Here is a 14,581-nt window from a genome sequence, read left to right on the forward strand (position 1 = left end):
GCTAGGGAGCTGGATTGTTCCAGGATGGGGAGGTAGGGGGACCCAGGTCCTCCTGTTCCACCAGGTCCCAGCTGAGGGCCCTATCAGCAGTGGGGAATTTCACTGCCTGCTCAGCAGGGATTCCTGCCACAGCACACTGAGCTCCCAGAGGGCAACCCTCCACCCTGGGCCACTTCTTACCTTTCCTGGCACAGTTCAGCTCTTGGGGCATTGCTCAGCAGGTCAGACCCTTGTAGACATCCTCCCTGACCAGGGCTGTTGGTGAGGCTGTGGCTGCTGCCACTGGGGTTGTTGCTCCTGGGGCAAGCTGGTGCTGCAGGGGCTGGTCAAGAGCTCCAGTCTGAGCTCTTTCCCCTCTGGTGATGAGCCAAGACTGAGTGACTCCCTGGGCTTTTATACCTGGCCACTCTTGCGAGCATGCCCAGCAGGGCTGTGGGGGTGGGGCCCTTTTGGCCAAGGCAACTCTCTGCCGTTCAGTGCAGGGTTGCCACACCCTGTCACAGGTAGGAATGGTGTCCCCAGCCTCTGTTTGTCAGGGGCTGGAAATGGATGGCTGGAGAGAGATCACTTGATGATTCCCTGTTTCTGTTCACTCCCTCTGGGGAACCTGGTGCTGGCCACTGTCGGCAGACAGGATACTGGGCTAGATGGACCTTTGGACTGACCCAGTACGGCCGTTCTTATGTTCTTAAGAAGAAAAAAAATCAGTCCTGATTCCTGTGCAGATAAAGGTGGGGTGAAGAAAAGAGCAGGCAGCGAAACTACACATCATAAAGGCGATCCCTGAGCCAGATATCCTCCACCCCCACCCCTGCTGCAAGACTTGGCGATAGAAGGATAAAAAGATTAGAACAAGAACCAGGCCTTGGGACACTTTCGCCTTCAGAATCAGGCGTTAGCTCAGACCCCATACCAGGCGGGTCCCCCCGCCCTCCCCGTGTCCTGTTGTTCTCACACACGTGTAACATCGTCTGTCTCTCGAGATAATGCATCTAGAACATGCATCTCTAACCTACCCGGCATTCGACTGTATCCGAACCATAGCGTGTCTCGCATGCAGAATATTCTCTACCAGTGGGTCTGACTCTAGCCTCATGCAGCTTCGGCATCATGTGTTTCTGGCGGTAACAGAATGTAGACGAGCCATCCCATGTATCTGCCCTGCAGGCTGGATGCAAAGGGCTGCACACGGGAGAAGATAGCGCAGAGTACTTACATGGCTGAGAGTAATGTGTTTAAAATGGGAGGTCCTGCCCCGGGGGACCTTAGCCTCTGCGGTTCTAACGAGGGGCTGGAGAGACAACACCCCCAAATCCCCAGAGACTCAATTCATTAAGGGCCCGCTCACCGGACGCAAAGTGCGCACCCCCATCGATTGCAGAAGGTGCCGCTAGCAGCGCCGAGCAGGCTGGGCTCGCTTCTCTTGCTATCGCACTGCGAGGAGGCGAGGCGAGGCGAACCCTGCAGCGCCAGGCGGCTGCGGAGTCGAAAATGAGATGGCCCGGCGCGAGCCAGCCCTAGGTCTGGCCAGAAGGACGGGAGTCCTGCACTGTTCCAGGGACCGGCGAGACTTTCCCAGCCTCCCCCCTCCCCCTCTCTAGGGCTGGAGCGGCTCGAGCCGGGTTATAGGGGCGATTTCATCTGCGAGAAGCCACCTAGAGGCGGGTTTCTCTCTTCCCCCTCCCCCCAGCGGCTCATTGCGCCCTCCCCTCTGATCATGTTGACATATTCACACGCCATGGAGTAGTATTGATGCTTTGCTGCAGCGTTACAGTTTCCGACACCTTCTTTTTATAACTCGGCTCTGTCCCCCTCCACCCGACCTGTCAAAACCACGCCTATGGAGCCACACAATTGGTCCGAAAGCGTCAAAGAGCCAATCAACTAGGCTCCAGTTCCCCTGCGACCCACAACACATCCATACAATCTGGGGCAAGGGAAGCAGACTCACAGGGAATTCTTGGAGCGGCGAGTCTGTCTCGCTCGCTCGCTCTCCCCTCTGCTGGAGTGTGTTGGAGCGGAGACAAGAGTGTAATTCCTTTTTTTTAAAAAAAAAGGCAGGGAGAGAGAGAGAAGGGAAAGGAAAGAAGAAGAGATTCTTACTGGAATCAGGGCACCGTGAGAAGGCTCTGCGGGGGAGGGGAACGGAAGCAAGATTTTCACAACCAAGTTTTGTGGCTGCCGCTTGCTAGAAGAGCGATTCAGACAGGGGGTCCGTTTTTGTATTGTGGGGAGTTGTGTTTGTTTCTCTTTTCCCCCTCCTCTTCCCTTTCCAGGCTCTGTTCCGCAGCCTAACTGTGTAAGGGAGAGCAGAGGGAAGGGATACACAGACTCACAGCAACAAGAAAACAAACCACAGAAAGAAAAACTGTCTTCGAACCTTCAGCCTTTGCAACCAACGGAAAGCAGGGGGTGGTTGGAGAGAAAGAGGGAGGAAAATAAAATACATACATAGACAGGCTCCAGGAGCTCCAGTATCCAAAGCGGAGACCTCAGGCAGCAGAAGCGACATCACTGGATTTTTTTTCTTCTTCTGCATACTTTTCAATTGCAAGAACTTCCACTCGGGGGGGAAAACCCATAACACTTAGCAGCAGCAGCAGCCACTAGGAGAAAGTGTCTTGAATGATTATGTCTCCCGACTGGGCCACTTCCAGTCTGTAGAGTTTTTCTGTTTCCTGTGCTGTGCATCTATCTATAGTACTCCTCAGCACCATCCCCCATTTGGGGTGATTTTTTTCTCCCACAATGTACTGTTAGAAACCACTCAAGGGCTGCTCCAGCAGTAGGAAAATCGGGGGTGGGGTGGGGGTGGATGAGTATATCGATGAGAGATCCAGTAATCCCTGGGACAAGCATGGTTTACCACCCCTTCTTACCTCACCGGGCACCGGACTTTGCCATGAGTGCAGTGCTAGGACACCAACCTCCCTTCTTCCCGGCTCTTGCTTTGCCTCCCAATGGGGCGGCTGCTCTCTCCCTTCCCGGGGCTCTGGCCAAACCGATTATGGATCAATTAGTCGGAGCGGCAGAGACTGGCATCCCTTTTTCTTCCCTGGGTCACCAGGCGGCAGCTCATCCGAGGCCTCTAAAAACGCTGGAGCCAGAAGAAGAGGTGGAAGATGACCCCAAAGTGCATCTGGAAGCCAAAGAACTTTGGGAACAATTCCACAAAAGGGGAACAGAAATGGTGATTACTAAATCAGGAAGGTAGGTGTGTGTGTTTCTCTCTTTATTCCCCTCCAACCTACAATGCAGGTCCAAGGAGAGTCCATGACTTCCCCATAAAACTTGTTTCATCTGAAATTGTTAAAAGTTTGGAGACAGCTGAAATGCTGCGCCTCTCTCTGAGACTGCAGGGCCACACTTGTCAAGGCTCATTACGTGTGTGACTGTGTATATGTACACACACACGTGTGTGAGAGACGTGGCTTAGTATTACTTTATTGAAATATTAGCAGAACAAAATAATTTTGGTTAGGATTTTTACTGGTTTGATTTCAGTGTTACTGCCGTGTTCTTTACAACAATAATAAAATGGCATAATTCTGCTGTTGAAATAAAGGTAGTAATGTCAGATGAAATCACTTATCTTTATCAGTCACTTCCTTGTGAATCTGTGCAAGAATTTGTGCTGACTAATGGTATTTGGAAATACATAAGATGAAAGGAAAAATTAATCTTACACACACTGCATAGGTACCGGTTTCTGTCTTAGAGAAGGTTTTGCAAGCAATTTTGGTATCCTAATATATATACATTGATGAGGGGTGTGTGCATACACACATACGCACATGCAGACACATATTAAATATCAATATGCATATTTTATATGTGTATTATATATTGTGGGTACTAAAAACACACGTATGTATATGCATTATACATATACACATACGTGATGAGCATAGGGGAATGCCGTTTGCAAGGAACTCTGCTCAGATATGTTCTGGTACATTGAGACATAATTGAATTCTGAATCTCACACTTACATACAACACTGTGGCTCATTCCGAGCCCCAGCAGAAATCTTGTTTCACCTCCACAGCTAATAGAATGACTCCTAAAAATGTAGAGCATTTACCCAGTTAACTAATGTTTTCCCATCTTTCCTTGTTTAGCACTCAGGGAAATAAAATCAATCAATAAATATAAATCTCTTCAAGATCCACATGCCATGTTAGGTTTTGAAGTTTGTGAGTGGATGTGTGTAGATTGTAGGGAACTATACATGCTTTTTGAGGAAGAATTTTCTCTTGAAACCTCTAAGCAACTGCAAAAATAAATTTTCTGTTGGGGGAATAAATCCCTGTTTATTTGAGAGCATGTTGCTATTGAGAAATGGCACTGAGTTTGCTCACTGGAGTTTACTCACTGAGGGTTTTTTGTTTGTTTTTATCTTGTCTTTTCTCTATCTTCCTGTTTTTCTCTTTTCATAGGAGAATGTTTCCTCCATTTAAAGCGAGATGTACTGGGCTGGATAAAAAGGCCAAGTACATTTTATTGATGGATATTGTGGCGGCTGATGACTGCAGATATAAATTCCATAATTCCCGGTGGATGGTAGCTGGCAAAGCTGACCCTGAAATGCCAAAGAGAATGTGCATCCACCCGGATAGTCCGGCTACAGGAGAACAATGGATGTCCAAAGTCGTCACTTTCCACAAACTTAAACTGACTAACAATATTTCTGACAAACATGGATTTGTACGTCCATGTTCCTTTTGATTCTTCTCTTGATTGTTCTTTCATTCCTATCCCCCACCCCCATAATACAGTTTGCAACAGAACCAGTCACTAAAGTTTGAAGAGGCTGCAGCATGGGAAAGTACAGAATCGAATAGCTCTGGAAAATTGTAGAAGGGGGTTGCAAAGAGGGAGAAAAAACCTTTGAACTGATTTTTAACTTAGTAAAGAACAGCTTTGTGGAAATAAATAATTAACCCTCCTCTGTAACACCCATGTGTCCATCTTAAAATATAATTTACTAATTTCCTTTTGGTGAATATAGTATATTTTAATCTTTTGGTACATCTAGAAACCCATTGGAGCAACTCTGTCCTTAAAATATAGATAATCACATTTTTTTACGATAGGAAATTATATATGTGCATAAAGGGTTTCAATGCCTGGGAATGCAAACATTTACATATATATATTAATCAAGATACTATAATGCAAGTCAGGGAAAATAATCAGACACATAAATGAGAGGTCAAGGTGCCCGTTCGTTTTTATCCACTCCATTACATTTACTGCATGTGCAGCGATAAAACCTAACTTACTAAATAAAACAAACAAGTAGGCTGATAAGTGCTAAAAGACGAGTTTTCTCTCTCTTTGGGAAGATTCTGCATATAAGTAGGGAGCTGGGAATTCTTCAGTGTTGTGAACATTACATTTGCTGGCTGTTTGATTAGATAATACATGTTTGCTCTTTCCAGAAGGTCTTAAATGTATTGGGGTGACCAATTAGCTACAACTTAGCCCCTGGATTGTTTTTTAAATTAAAATACATGTTGTCCTTATCGCAAACTATTCCCCCAAGCCCCAGATGCTGCCAAAATGCTGGTGGATTTCACCATGTATAGGTAGATCGTTTACAACTGAAGATGGTAGCTGTCCATGCGTGTGCGCTGTAAGGTGTGCGTTGGGAATGGAGAGAGAGAGAACAAGTCCATCCTCGCCAGCGGAGCGCTCTTTCGAGTCTGAGTGCCGGGTTTGTGTCTGATTGTATCGTCCCTTTCCCCCCTCCAATTGCAGACCATTCTGAACTCCATGCACAAATACCAACCGAGGTTCCATATTGTCAGAGCCAACGACATACTCAAGCTGCCCTACAGTACGTTCAGAACCTATGTGTTCCCTGAGACTGAATTCATCGCTGTGACCGCATACCAGAATGATAAGGTAAGGCGATTAGGGAGGGATTGTTTTACGTGTGTTGGGTTTTAATAAAGCTTTTCCTAGACATCGTTGCTTTAAAAATCAGGAAGTCTGCTTTTTTCCCAATGCAAACAAGGTTTATAATATCGCCTGTCCGATTTGGCTTGACAAAACGTTATTTTAAAGGGAGTGTATACAGACTGTGCGTGTGGGAGGGTGTGTGTGTGTTTTCGGCATGGATTTAATGCGAGAAACACGTGCAAGGGGACTCAAGCCGATTGCTGATTAGAAAGACAGGACAAAGCTGTGTGTTGTAGTTTGCCGTGTGCTGTAGTTTGCAATGCCTTTGCACTAGTTTACCTCTTTTAACAACATTGGCGTCTTGGCGATGAGGCTGCAACTCACCTTTGTTTCCTATGATCATTATTATTTCTATTCTGCAGTGGTTTTATTATTGATTTGAGTGGGAAAATATTTTCTGATCACGGAGGCTCTGGAACAGAGTTGAGCATTAAAGGCTGAAGGAACCAGAGTGAAAAAGTTGTAGAGTTTCAGATTTTCTTTTTCCTTCTGCCAGTGTATTGGTTGTGTGCAAGGAATTATATTTGGGAGATTAGCGAATGCTGAATTTATGACAATGGAGAGGTGTCTGGGGGCACAAGGAGCCAAAACTGGCTTATTTTATTTTCCTCTCTACACATTGTAACTTTTTGTTAAACTAAATGTGCTGGATTTAAAGCACCTGACTGAGTTGCTCGCGTTTTGTGATATGAAATCCTTGTATTTTCCCCTTCTGTTGTTCCAGGAGATTTTAAAAGTTGGAAGATTCCTCACCCCTTAATTATTATATTTTAAATAACTATTTGTCATCTGGGGGAAGGACAGTAGTTTACACTGTTCCGGTAGGGTTTTTTTTGTAAGTAACTAGAAAATGTGTGCAGGCGAGATAAGTCATGGCTGCGTTTTGCTAGCAACGGTGCTCGCTTGGGGCCGTCAGCGGAGCCTGACTTGGTTGCAGAATAGAAATAAATGTACTTGTGTTATTGCCATGAATTTGTGTGTAAACTGTAAAGCGTATTGTAATGGAAGCAACTCAGCCCTCGAGGTCAGAACCCACATTCCGCAACTCACCTAGCCAGACCTTTGATAGTTTCAAGAAGTACTTTTCATGCAATCGCTGGGTCTTAGGTTTAACATTATAGACCGAGGAGATACTGTGCAACGTTCCCAGAATCCAAACGAGAAGGCATAATTTACACTTTATGGAACTGCTTTACTTTCTACGCAGAGGTCGTTGGATTTTAAATAAAATAAATAAATAAATAACCCTTTCCACCCGCTCATCCTCCCCTGATTTTGTAAATGAAACCCTTGGTGCATTTTTCTGGTGTAAACTCCGCGCCTCTTATTTACAAGAACTCCGCAAACTTGGATACGGGGTGAAATCTGTCCGTTGTGTCTCAACACCTCATGGGCCCCACCGATTCTTTAAACAGGCTTTAAAAATGTAAAGCAGGTAAGCAAAAACAAATGTTTTCAAGGGTAACTCAGTTCTTTTAATCTAAAAAATCTTGATGCATTACAAAGCGTTTTCAATAAAATCAGCTGTTCTGTTCGCCCCTCCCCCCACTGAAATGTAACTATATAAAGTACTTTATTATAGCAACGGGGTGGCTGATTCGTTTGCGGTTTAATTATGGCATTTAAAGAATTTAAACTGAGGCATAACTCTAATGGATCACGGTGCACATAGTTAACTTTCGTTTCAGCGCGTTATTCGCAACACTGGGCATTTTCAGTGGCAAGCCATGGTATGCTATTTACTAAGCCAGTCGCTGTACCCAAGGAGACAAACATAGTCCTGTTCAAATGACAATATACAGCTTCACCAAGTCATCTGCTTGCACCTACCAATGCAAAAAACTCTGTACTTCCACATATTGATTTTACGTGCTGTGTGTTTCTTGAAGAGTAAACCTACTGCTGTATTAATTGCAGGGGAGGGAGGAGATTTTGAAAATGTAGGTTGCTTACTTGTGGCTCTCTCCCCACTGTTTTTAGATAACTCAGTTAAAAATTGACAATAATCCATTTGCCAGAGGTTTTCGGGACACCGTGAATGGAAGGAGGGAGAAAAGGTAAGTCTGAAAAGTTGTCCTGTTTCATTCTCTTTTGCCAACTTTAGAACATATCCAGAGGTCAATATGACTTCCAATCTTGCTCCAAACTAGCCCCTTTCCCCACCAAATTTAATAATGAGCGCAACTCAAACCGATTGCAGATCGTGCTTCTATATGTCATTGGATTGGTATGAGAAGTGCCATTGGTATCCTCAGAATAGACTAGCCAAGGATGGAAATCTCTCTTAAAAGACAAGGATATTGAAGCATGTGTTTGCAGCTGGTACTGAAAAAATAGGAGCAATGAACTATAGATTTGAGAGCCCATAGTTATTGTTCACATTGGCTACGTCTACACTACGAGTTTTCTCGGCAAAAAATATGCTAATGAGGGCCTCATTTGCATGAGTCGCGATCTCATTTGCATATTTTCTGCCGATCCGTTTTTTCGCTAGGGTTTTTGTGCAAAAACAAGCGGTGTGGACGTTTTCTTTTTGCGCAAAACCCCCCTTTCCCGAAAGAGCCTCATGCCCCAAAAAAGGAAGTTTACCGATCTTGCGGGAAAAGGGGTTTTTGCGCAAAACGGAAACGTCCACACCGCTTGTTTTTGCACAAAAACGCTAGCGAAAAAACAGATCGGCAGAAAATATGCAAATGAGATCGCGACTCATGCAAATGAGTCCCTCATTAGCATATTTGTTGCCGAGAAAACTCGTAGTTTAGGCGTAGCCTGTGAAAACAAACCCCATATTTGAAGCCACAAGACAGAAATTATTTCTAATGTCTCCCTAAATATAAATAGATTTCACTCCGGGTTAATTGTTGGTGAAAAGATTACATAAAGTGCCTAGCAAAATAACCACTTCCTAGCAATCTTAGCAGCCATTAAGATGCCTGATATCCCAGGAACACCCTAACATTTTAAAAGCCAATCGCCTGGGAATGTTTTCCCTCTCATTTATTTAATACTCTGCCCTCTCTAAGTACTGATGCTAACAGCTTCCAACAATCTCTTCTCATTAACAGACAATCCGGAACGTTTTAATTCTGCCTGAAAAAATGTGTTCTCTCCATGACTCCTGATCTGTAATAAATGGGGTCCGGTCCCCCGTTAAGAACGTGAAAAAAATAAGAAATGTAGTACAAAGTCATTATTGCTGTATAGAGTGGCCCGGTCGTGCTGCATAGCCAGGAGGGCCTTGGCTGCGCCCGCTGTGCTGAAGGTAGTGTGGTGCAAGAGGGCAGTTGTGCTAGCAGGAGGATAACTTGAACTCCTAGGCGAGCGACAAGCCCCGCTGAAGAAATTTTCACTGTCCCCGCAGAAAGCAGCTGACCTTGCAGTCCATGAGAGCTTACGACGAGAGGCAGAAAAAGGAGACCGGCACCTCCGATGAGTCCTCTAGCGAGCAGACCTCCTTTAAGTGTTTCGCTCAGTCCACATCCCCCGCTGTGTCTGCGGTGGGCACATCCAATCTCAAAGGTGAGGTGTGACCCCGTCTCCTCCCCGCATGCATCTTGAAGGTCCCTACACCAGACACCGGCCATTCTTCATCTGTGTGTTTTGTGTTTTTTTTTCCTTTTTGGCTTGAAGGAAAAGTTTTATTCCTGACCAAAACTTCTGGCTACAGCGAAGCAAATGATTTTGAACATGCATCCGCTAAAGGCTCTTTAGATATACAGACCCACATCTCTTCCCTCACCCCTCCCTCTTTTTTCTGCCGCTGTGTTTTGAATCATTTTTTCCCTTCCCCTCCCTCTGGTTCTTAAAGGAGCCAGCCCTGAGTCAAGGGAGCAAAGGCAGACCACGGGGCAAAAGTTCAAAACCGGAGCCAGTCCATTAATATTCATGTTTCAATCTGCTATTAAAGGAAGGCTTTTCCCCCCAGCTCCCCTTTATAAAATCCCACTTTCTCGGCGGCGGTTTTGAAATCGGTTTGGGCTTTGCTTTGTTGGCAGAGACGCTGGATTTCTCTTTAAATTCTCTCCTCCCCGCGCCCCCCCCCCCATGTTTTAAATTATTTTTGTTGCTTAAAGTCGAGGTGGAGGGGAGGGAGATTTGGCTTGGTATAAACACATTCATAGTGCGCACCACGACCTGATCTCAAATTCTACCGGAGCAACCAATACAGATTTATGTGGAAACTAATCCGGATTTGCTCCGGCGTATCTGAGATGAAGGCTCTGGGCCGAGACATGTTCAGTTCGGGGGCAATTTTACATGTACGTGTGGTGTTGTGGAAGGATTAGGGTGTTGTTGGGGGTTTTTTGGTTTTGTTTTTTAACGCAGGTTTGCTCGGAATATTCGCCCCAGAGTAGCGCCCAGAGCGCTGCTGCCTGTCGGAGCCAGCTTACGCAATAGCCTCTGCTCCTTGCCTTTCAGACTTGTGCCCCAGCGAGGGGGAGAGCGATGCCGAGAGCAAAGATGAGCCGCTGCTGGAGGCCGGTGACTCCGGCAAGATCAGCACCACCACCGCGGCTGCGGAAGATCCCCGGGAGAAGGGCGGCAGCCCAGCCAAAGCGCCCTTCTTTGCCCCGGAATCGGCGGCCAGCAAGAGCAGGGACGGCCCCGGCCGGACTGAGAAAGCCCCCCCTGACTCCAGGCACAGCCCAGCTGCCATTTCCTCTAGCACCCGGGGCGTCGGCCGCGAGGAGCTCAAAAGCCCCCTCCGGGACGCCCCGAAGGTGGAGGAGGCTAGGCTGCTGAGCTCCTTTGCTCCGCTCACTGTGCAGACAGACAGCCCGGCGCATCTGAGCCAGGGGCCCTTGCAGAACCTCGGCTTCCCCCCTGGCTTGGCCAGCCAGCAGTTCTTCAGTCCCTTGGGCAACGGGCACCCGCTCCTCCTGCACCCCAGCCAGTTCGCCATGGGGGGAGCCTTCTCCGGCATGGCTGCTGGCATGGGGCCCTTGCTGGCCACCGTTTCCGGGGCCTCAGCCGGAGTTAGCGGACTGGACAGCACGGTCATGGCCACAGCAGCGGCTCAGGGACTTTCGGGGGCGTCGGCAGCTGCGCTACCGTTTCATCTTCAGCAGCACGTCCTGGCCTCTCAGGTAAGCGCCCTCAGGCCTGGGGCGTCCTTTCCCTTCGCGCTGCTGCGACACTGGTAATCGCAAGTCAGGGGTCTGGATTGCCTTTCCTCTGCACCGGGGCTTGATTTCCACCCCTGCGGTGCACCTAAGGACAGAGCCAGAACCGACCCCCAGCCTAAAGGGTGCGGTTTCATACAGTGGCAATGGGTTGAAAAAAGCGCCAGGTGGTATAAAACCTACCCTGGAATGGGAGAGAGGGTTTTTCTTTTGGAGTCTTTCACTGGTATTCCCCCCTGGGAAAGTGGCGTGTTTGATATAGATCTCGGTTCCCTTCCAAACTCAATGGCTTGGAACTTCAGGTAACCCTTAGTAACCCCGGGTCTGTTGTGTGTGTGTTTGGAAGAAGCGCAGCGAATTTGCTTGGAGGTGTGGGGGGAATAGGTGCTAGTTGAAATCCATCAGTCAGCTCTGAGAGAGAATGTCGGGATCTCAAAAGCACAACAAAGTATGTTGGGCAAGAAGGGAGGGATTTCCCTAATTTCCATTAGAGACCACGATCTCTTTCATCTTCATAGGCCCACAGTTCTCAACTTTGGGTGCCTACAGTCAAGTAATAGAAATGTAGCCGTGTTAGTCTGGTGTAGCTGAAGCAAAATGCAGGACTATGTAGCACTTTAAAGACTAACAAGATGGTTTATTAGGTGATGAGCTTTCGTGATCAAATAGTGGAAGAAAATAGTCACAGCCATATATACCAAAGGATACAATTAAAAAAATGAACACATATGAAAAGGACAAATCACATTGCAGAACAGGAGGGGGATGCAGGGGGTGGGGGGAGGAAGGAAGGTAAGTGTCTGTGAGTTAATGATATTAGAGGTGGAGAAAGTTAGATGTCTGTGAGCTATTGGTATTAGAGGTGATAATTGGGGAAGCTATCTTGGTAATGGGTAAGGTAGTTGGGGTCTTTGTTCAATCCCCCCCCGGAGAGTGTCGAATTTTAACATGAATGACAGTTCAGAGGATTCCCTTTCAAGTGCAGATGTAAAAGGTCTTTGTAGCAGAATGCAGGTGGTTAAGTCATTGGGAGAGTGTCCTTTCTGGTTGAAATGGCAAGAAATAGTTTTTTCTTTGTGATCTTGTCTGATATCTGTTTTGTGGGCATTAATCCTTTGGCGAAGTGTCTGAGAGGTCAAGTCGCATTCCTATGTAAATGGCCCGATGGTCAGAGGTGATGGGCAGGGAGGTGTGAATGGGGGTGCTCAAGACCTTCTGGAAAGTCCAGGAGGCATTTCTAAATGAAGTGCTTCGACTTTTGGGAATCCAGGCTGCAAATCCTGGCTAGCAGGTTTGGCTGTGGCGGTGGGTTCTCACTCTCCCAGCTGCTTTGCCTTTGACATGCAGGCCTGTGGGTGAGTCCCCTGTGCCATAAAACAAACCTCCCCCACCCACCCACCCACCCACCCACCATTACCAGCCGGGGGCATGATTTGTGGCAAGCTGAGTCAGCGGTGTTTTCTCTCGGGCTCTTTTGGTTGCATAGGAACTTGGGCAAAAGGGTGAAAACCACTGACGGTTTCCCCTCCCCCTCTTTGCTTCTGTTTTCCTTTTCCAGGGCCTGGCCATGTCTCCCTTCGGAAGCTTCTTCCCCTACCCCTATACCTACATGGCTGCTGCAGCCGCTGCCTCCTCCGCAGCCACCAGCTCGGTGCACCGGCATCCTTTCCTCAGCGCAGTGCGCCCCCGACTGAGGTACAGCCCCTACTCCATCCCTGTGCCCCTGCCAGACAGCAGCAGCCTCCTGACCACTGCTCTCCCCAGCGTGGCCAGCAGCACAGGGGAAGGCAAATCAAGCAACATGGCAGAGTCTGTAGCTTTGGACTCTGGCTCAGAACTCAACAGCAGGTCCTCCACTCTCTCCTCGGGATCCGTGTCCTTGTCCCCTAAACTCTGCTCTGAAAAGGAAGCGACCAGCGAACTGCAGAACATCCAGCGTCTAGTGAGTGGACTTGAATCCAAGCAAGACAGATCCAGGAGTGGATCTCCTTAATATCCCCTCCCCCTCTCTACTGTACCCTCCCTTCCACTCTAGAGGTGGGAGGGAGAAGAGAGTGTTAACACGGGAACTCCCCTTTATTGTCTCATTTCAAATCACTATTGCGGTGCACTTTGTTTGAAAGAAACCACATTGTCCTGCGTACTGGGCTGGCTTGTCAGCAAACTTATCTTGAAATGGGGGAAGGAGAAAGGTGGGGGTCTGGGGATGGCAGAGCTGGTTTGAAAGCTGCCATGAAAAAATCATACTGGTCATAGGAATGACATTTGGGCCAGATAGGTGGTTTGGTGGGTGGTGGTCATTTCTTCTTCACTGTGTAAAGCAAACATGGATTAAAAATAAAGTAAGAAAAGTGATTTTTTCCTAACCGCCCCCCCATAAGTAACTCACATATCAGTTCTTTAAATATTGTTTTGCGGGTTGGGTTATTAAATATAGCTCTTGTTAGTCTATACTAAGGGAAGCTGTGTCTTTTGACATATTGTGATGTCTCAAAACACCTTTTGGCTTTTTGCATGTTCCATAGTAGTCTGCTTTTTTGGATGCTTGTTAAAAATCCCAGGGCTAAAAATAAAAAAAAAAATATGTTCCTTACCCCCTTTCTTCCCACCCCACACCTTTGTAGCAACAAAAATAAAAACATGTAGTTGGAAAGGGAACAAAATATTTTATCTAAAAACCTCTGTAGCTTGACTATAGGTTTATTACAGCTTTTCCTCTTTTACTGTATACACAATAACAGTTTAAACATAATCATGAGAAGAAAAAAGTGGACACTATTATTAAAACAAAGTATTTATGTAATTATTTGATAACTTGTAAATAAGTGGAATATGAATACTCAAAATTAAACTTTAATTTATTGACTGTACATATCTCTGTAAAAATGACTGCAGTTGGTTTTTTTTGTTTTGTTTTAGTCATTCTCAATTTCATATTTCCTTTAAAAATATACCTAAAACCAACAAATTAACCAAATAGACCACATTTATAAGTGTTCGCTTTTCATTTTGGTTCATTACCATACAAAAACTTAACTAATTTTTTTTAAAAAGAACTGAACGTAAAAGAAAAAGAAGAAAAAAATCAATTAACTTAAAAAAGAATGAAAAATGTGCCTTTGTAGCATTGAACCTTTTTTTGGTGTGTGTTGAAAATGCTACTCTCCATATAAAATTTAAAAATATATATATTAATAAAACGACAACACACTTTTCTGGTGACTTGGGGAAAAAAAGATGAAAAAATCTAGGTTTTTCTTTATTTAAAAGACCTATTTTCCAATTCCCTTGTTGTGTCAAAATCACAATGGATTTTTACTACCGTTATGCTTATTGTTGTGTTTGTTCAAGTGGGGGTGCATATTTTAATGGCTTGAAAGTCAGGTGCTCAGAACTGGTTAAAATAAAAGTGAAGGTATATTTTGTGTTACAGAAAAACCAAGAACTTCTTTGACAATTATATAACTCTCCCCCCTTTAAAAGTCACTGAA

General features: G+C 46.0%; 1 protein-coding gene across 1 annotated transcript; it reads left to right on the top strand.

The window, feature by feature from the left end:
* The first annotated feature begins 1,900 nt into the window (after positions 1-1,900).
* Positions 1,901-13,972, top strand: LOC102445486 (T-box transcription factor TBX3). Its single transcript, XM_075915891.2, has 7 exons — positions 1,901-3,210; positions 4,440-4,707; positions 5,764-5,910; positions 7,948-8,024; positions 9,329-9,486; positions 10,387-11,054; positions 12,649-13,972. The coding sequence occupies exons 1-7, from the start codon at positions 2,816-2,818 to the stop codon at positions 13,081-13,083; spliced, it is 2,148 nt and encodes a 715-aa protein (XP_075772006.2). The 5' UTR covers positions 1,901-2,815; the 3' UTR covers positions 13,084-13,972.
* The last annotated feature ends 609 nt before the right edge of the window (positions 13,973-14,581 follow it).

The sequence above is a fragment of the Pelodiscus sinensis genome, chromosome W (assembly GCF_052426305.1).
Source record: "Pelodiscus sinensis isolate ZL-2025 chromosome W, ASM5242630v1, whole genome shotgun sequence".
NCBI classification, from domain to species: Eukaryota; Metazoa; Chordata; order Testudines; family Trionychidae; genus Pelodiscus; species Pelodiscus sinensis.

What these genes read in the sequence shown, in the direction of transcription:
- LOC102445486 (XM_075915891.2), top strand. Translation starts at nt 2,816, where the DNA reads ATGAGTATATCGATGAGAGATCCAGTAATCCCTGGGACAAGCATGGTT. An exon ending in CCGCATACCAGAATGATAAG is followed by an intron (nt 5,911 to 7,947) that starts GTAAGGCGATTA and finishes CACTGTTTTTAG; the next exon opens with ATAACTCAGTTAAAAATTGA. An exon ending in AGCACGTCCTGGCCTCTCAG is followed by an intron (nt 11,055 to 12,648) that starts GTAAGCGCCCTC and finishes TTCCTTTTCCAG; the next exon opens with GGCCTGGCCATGTCTCCCTT.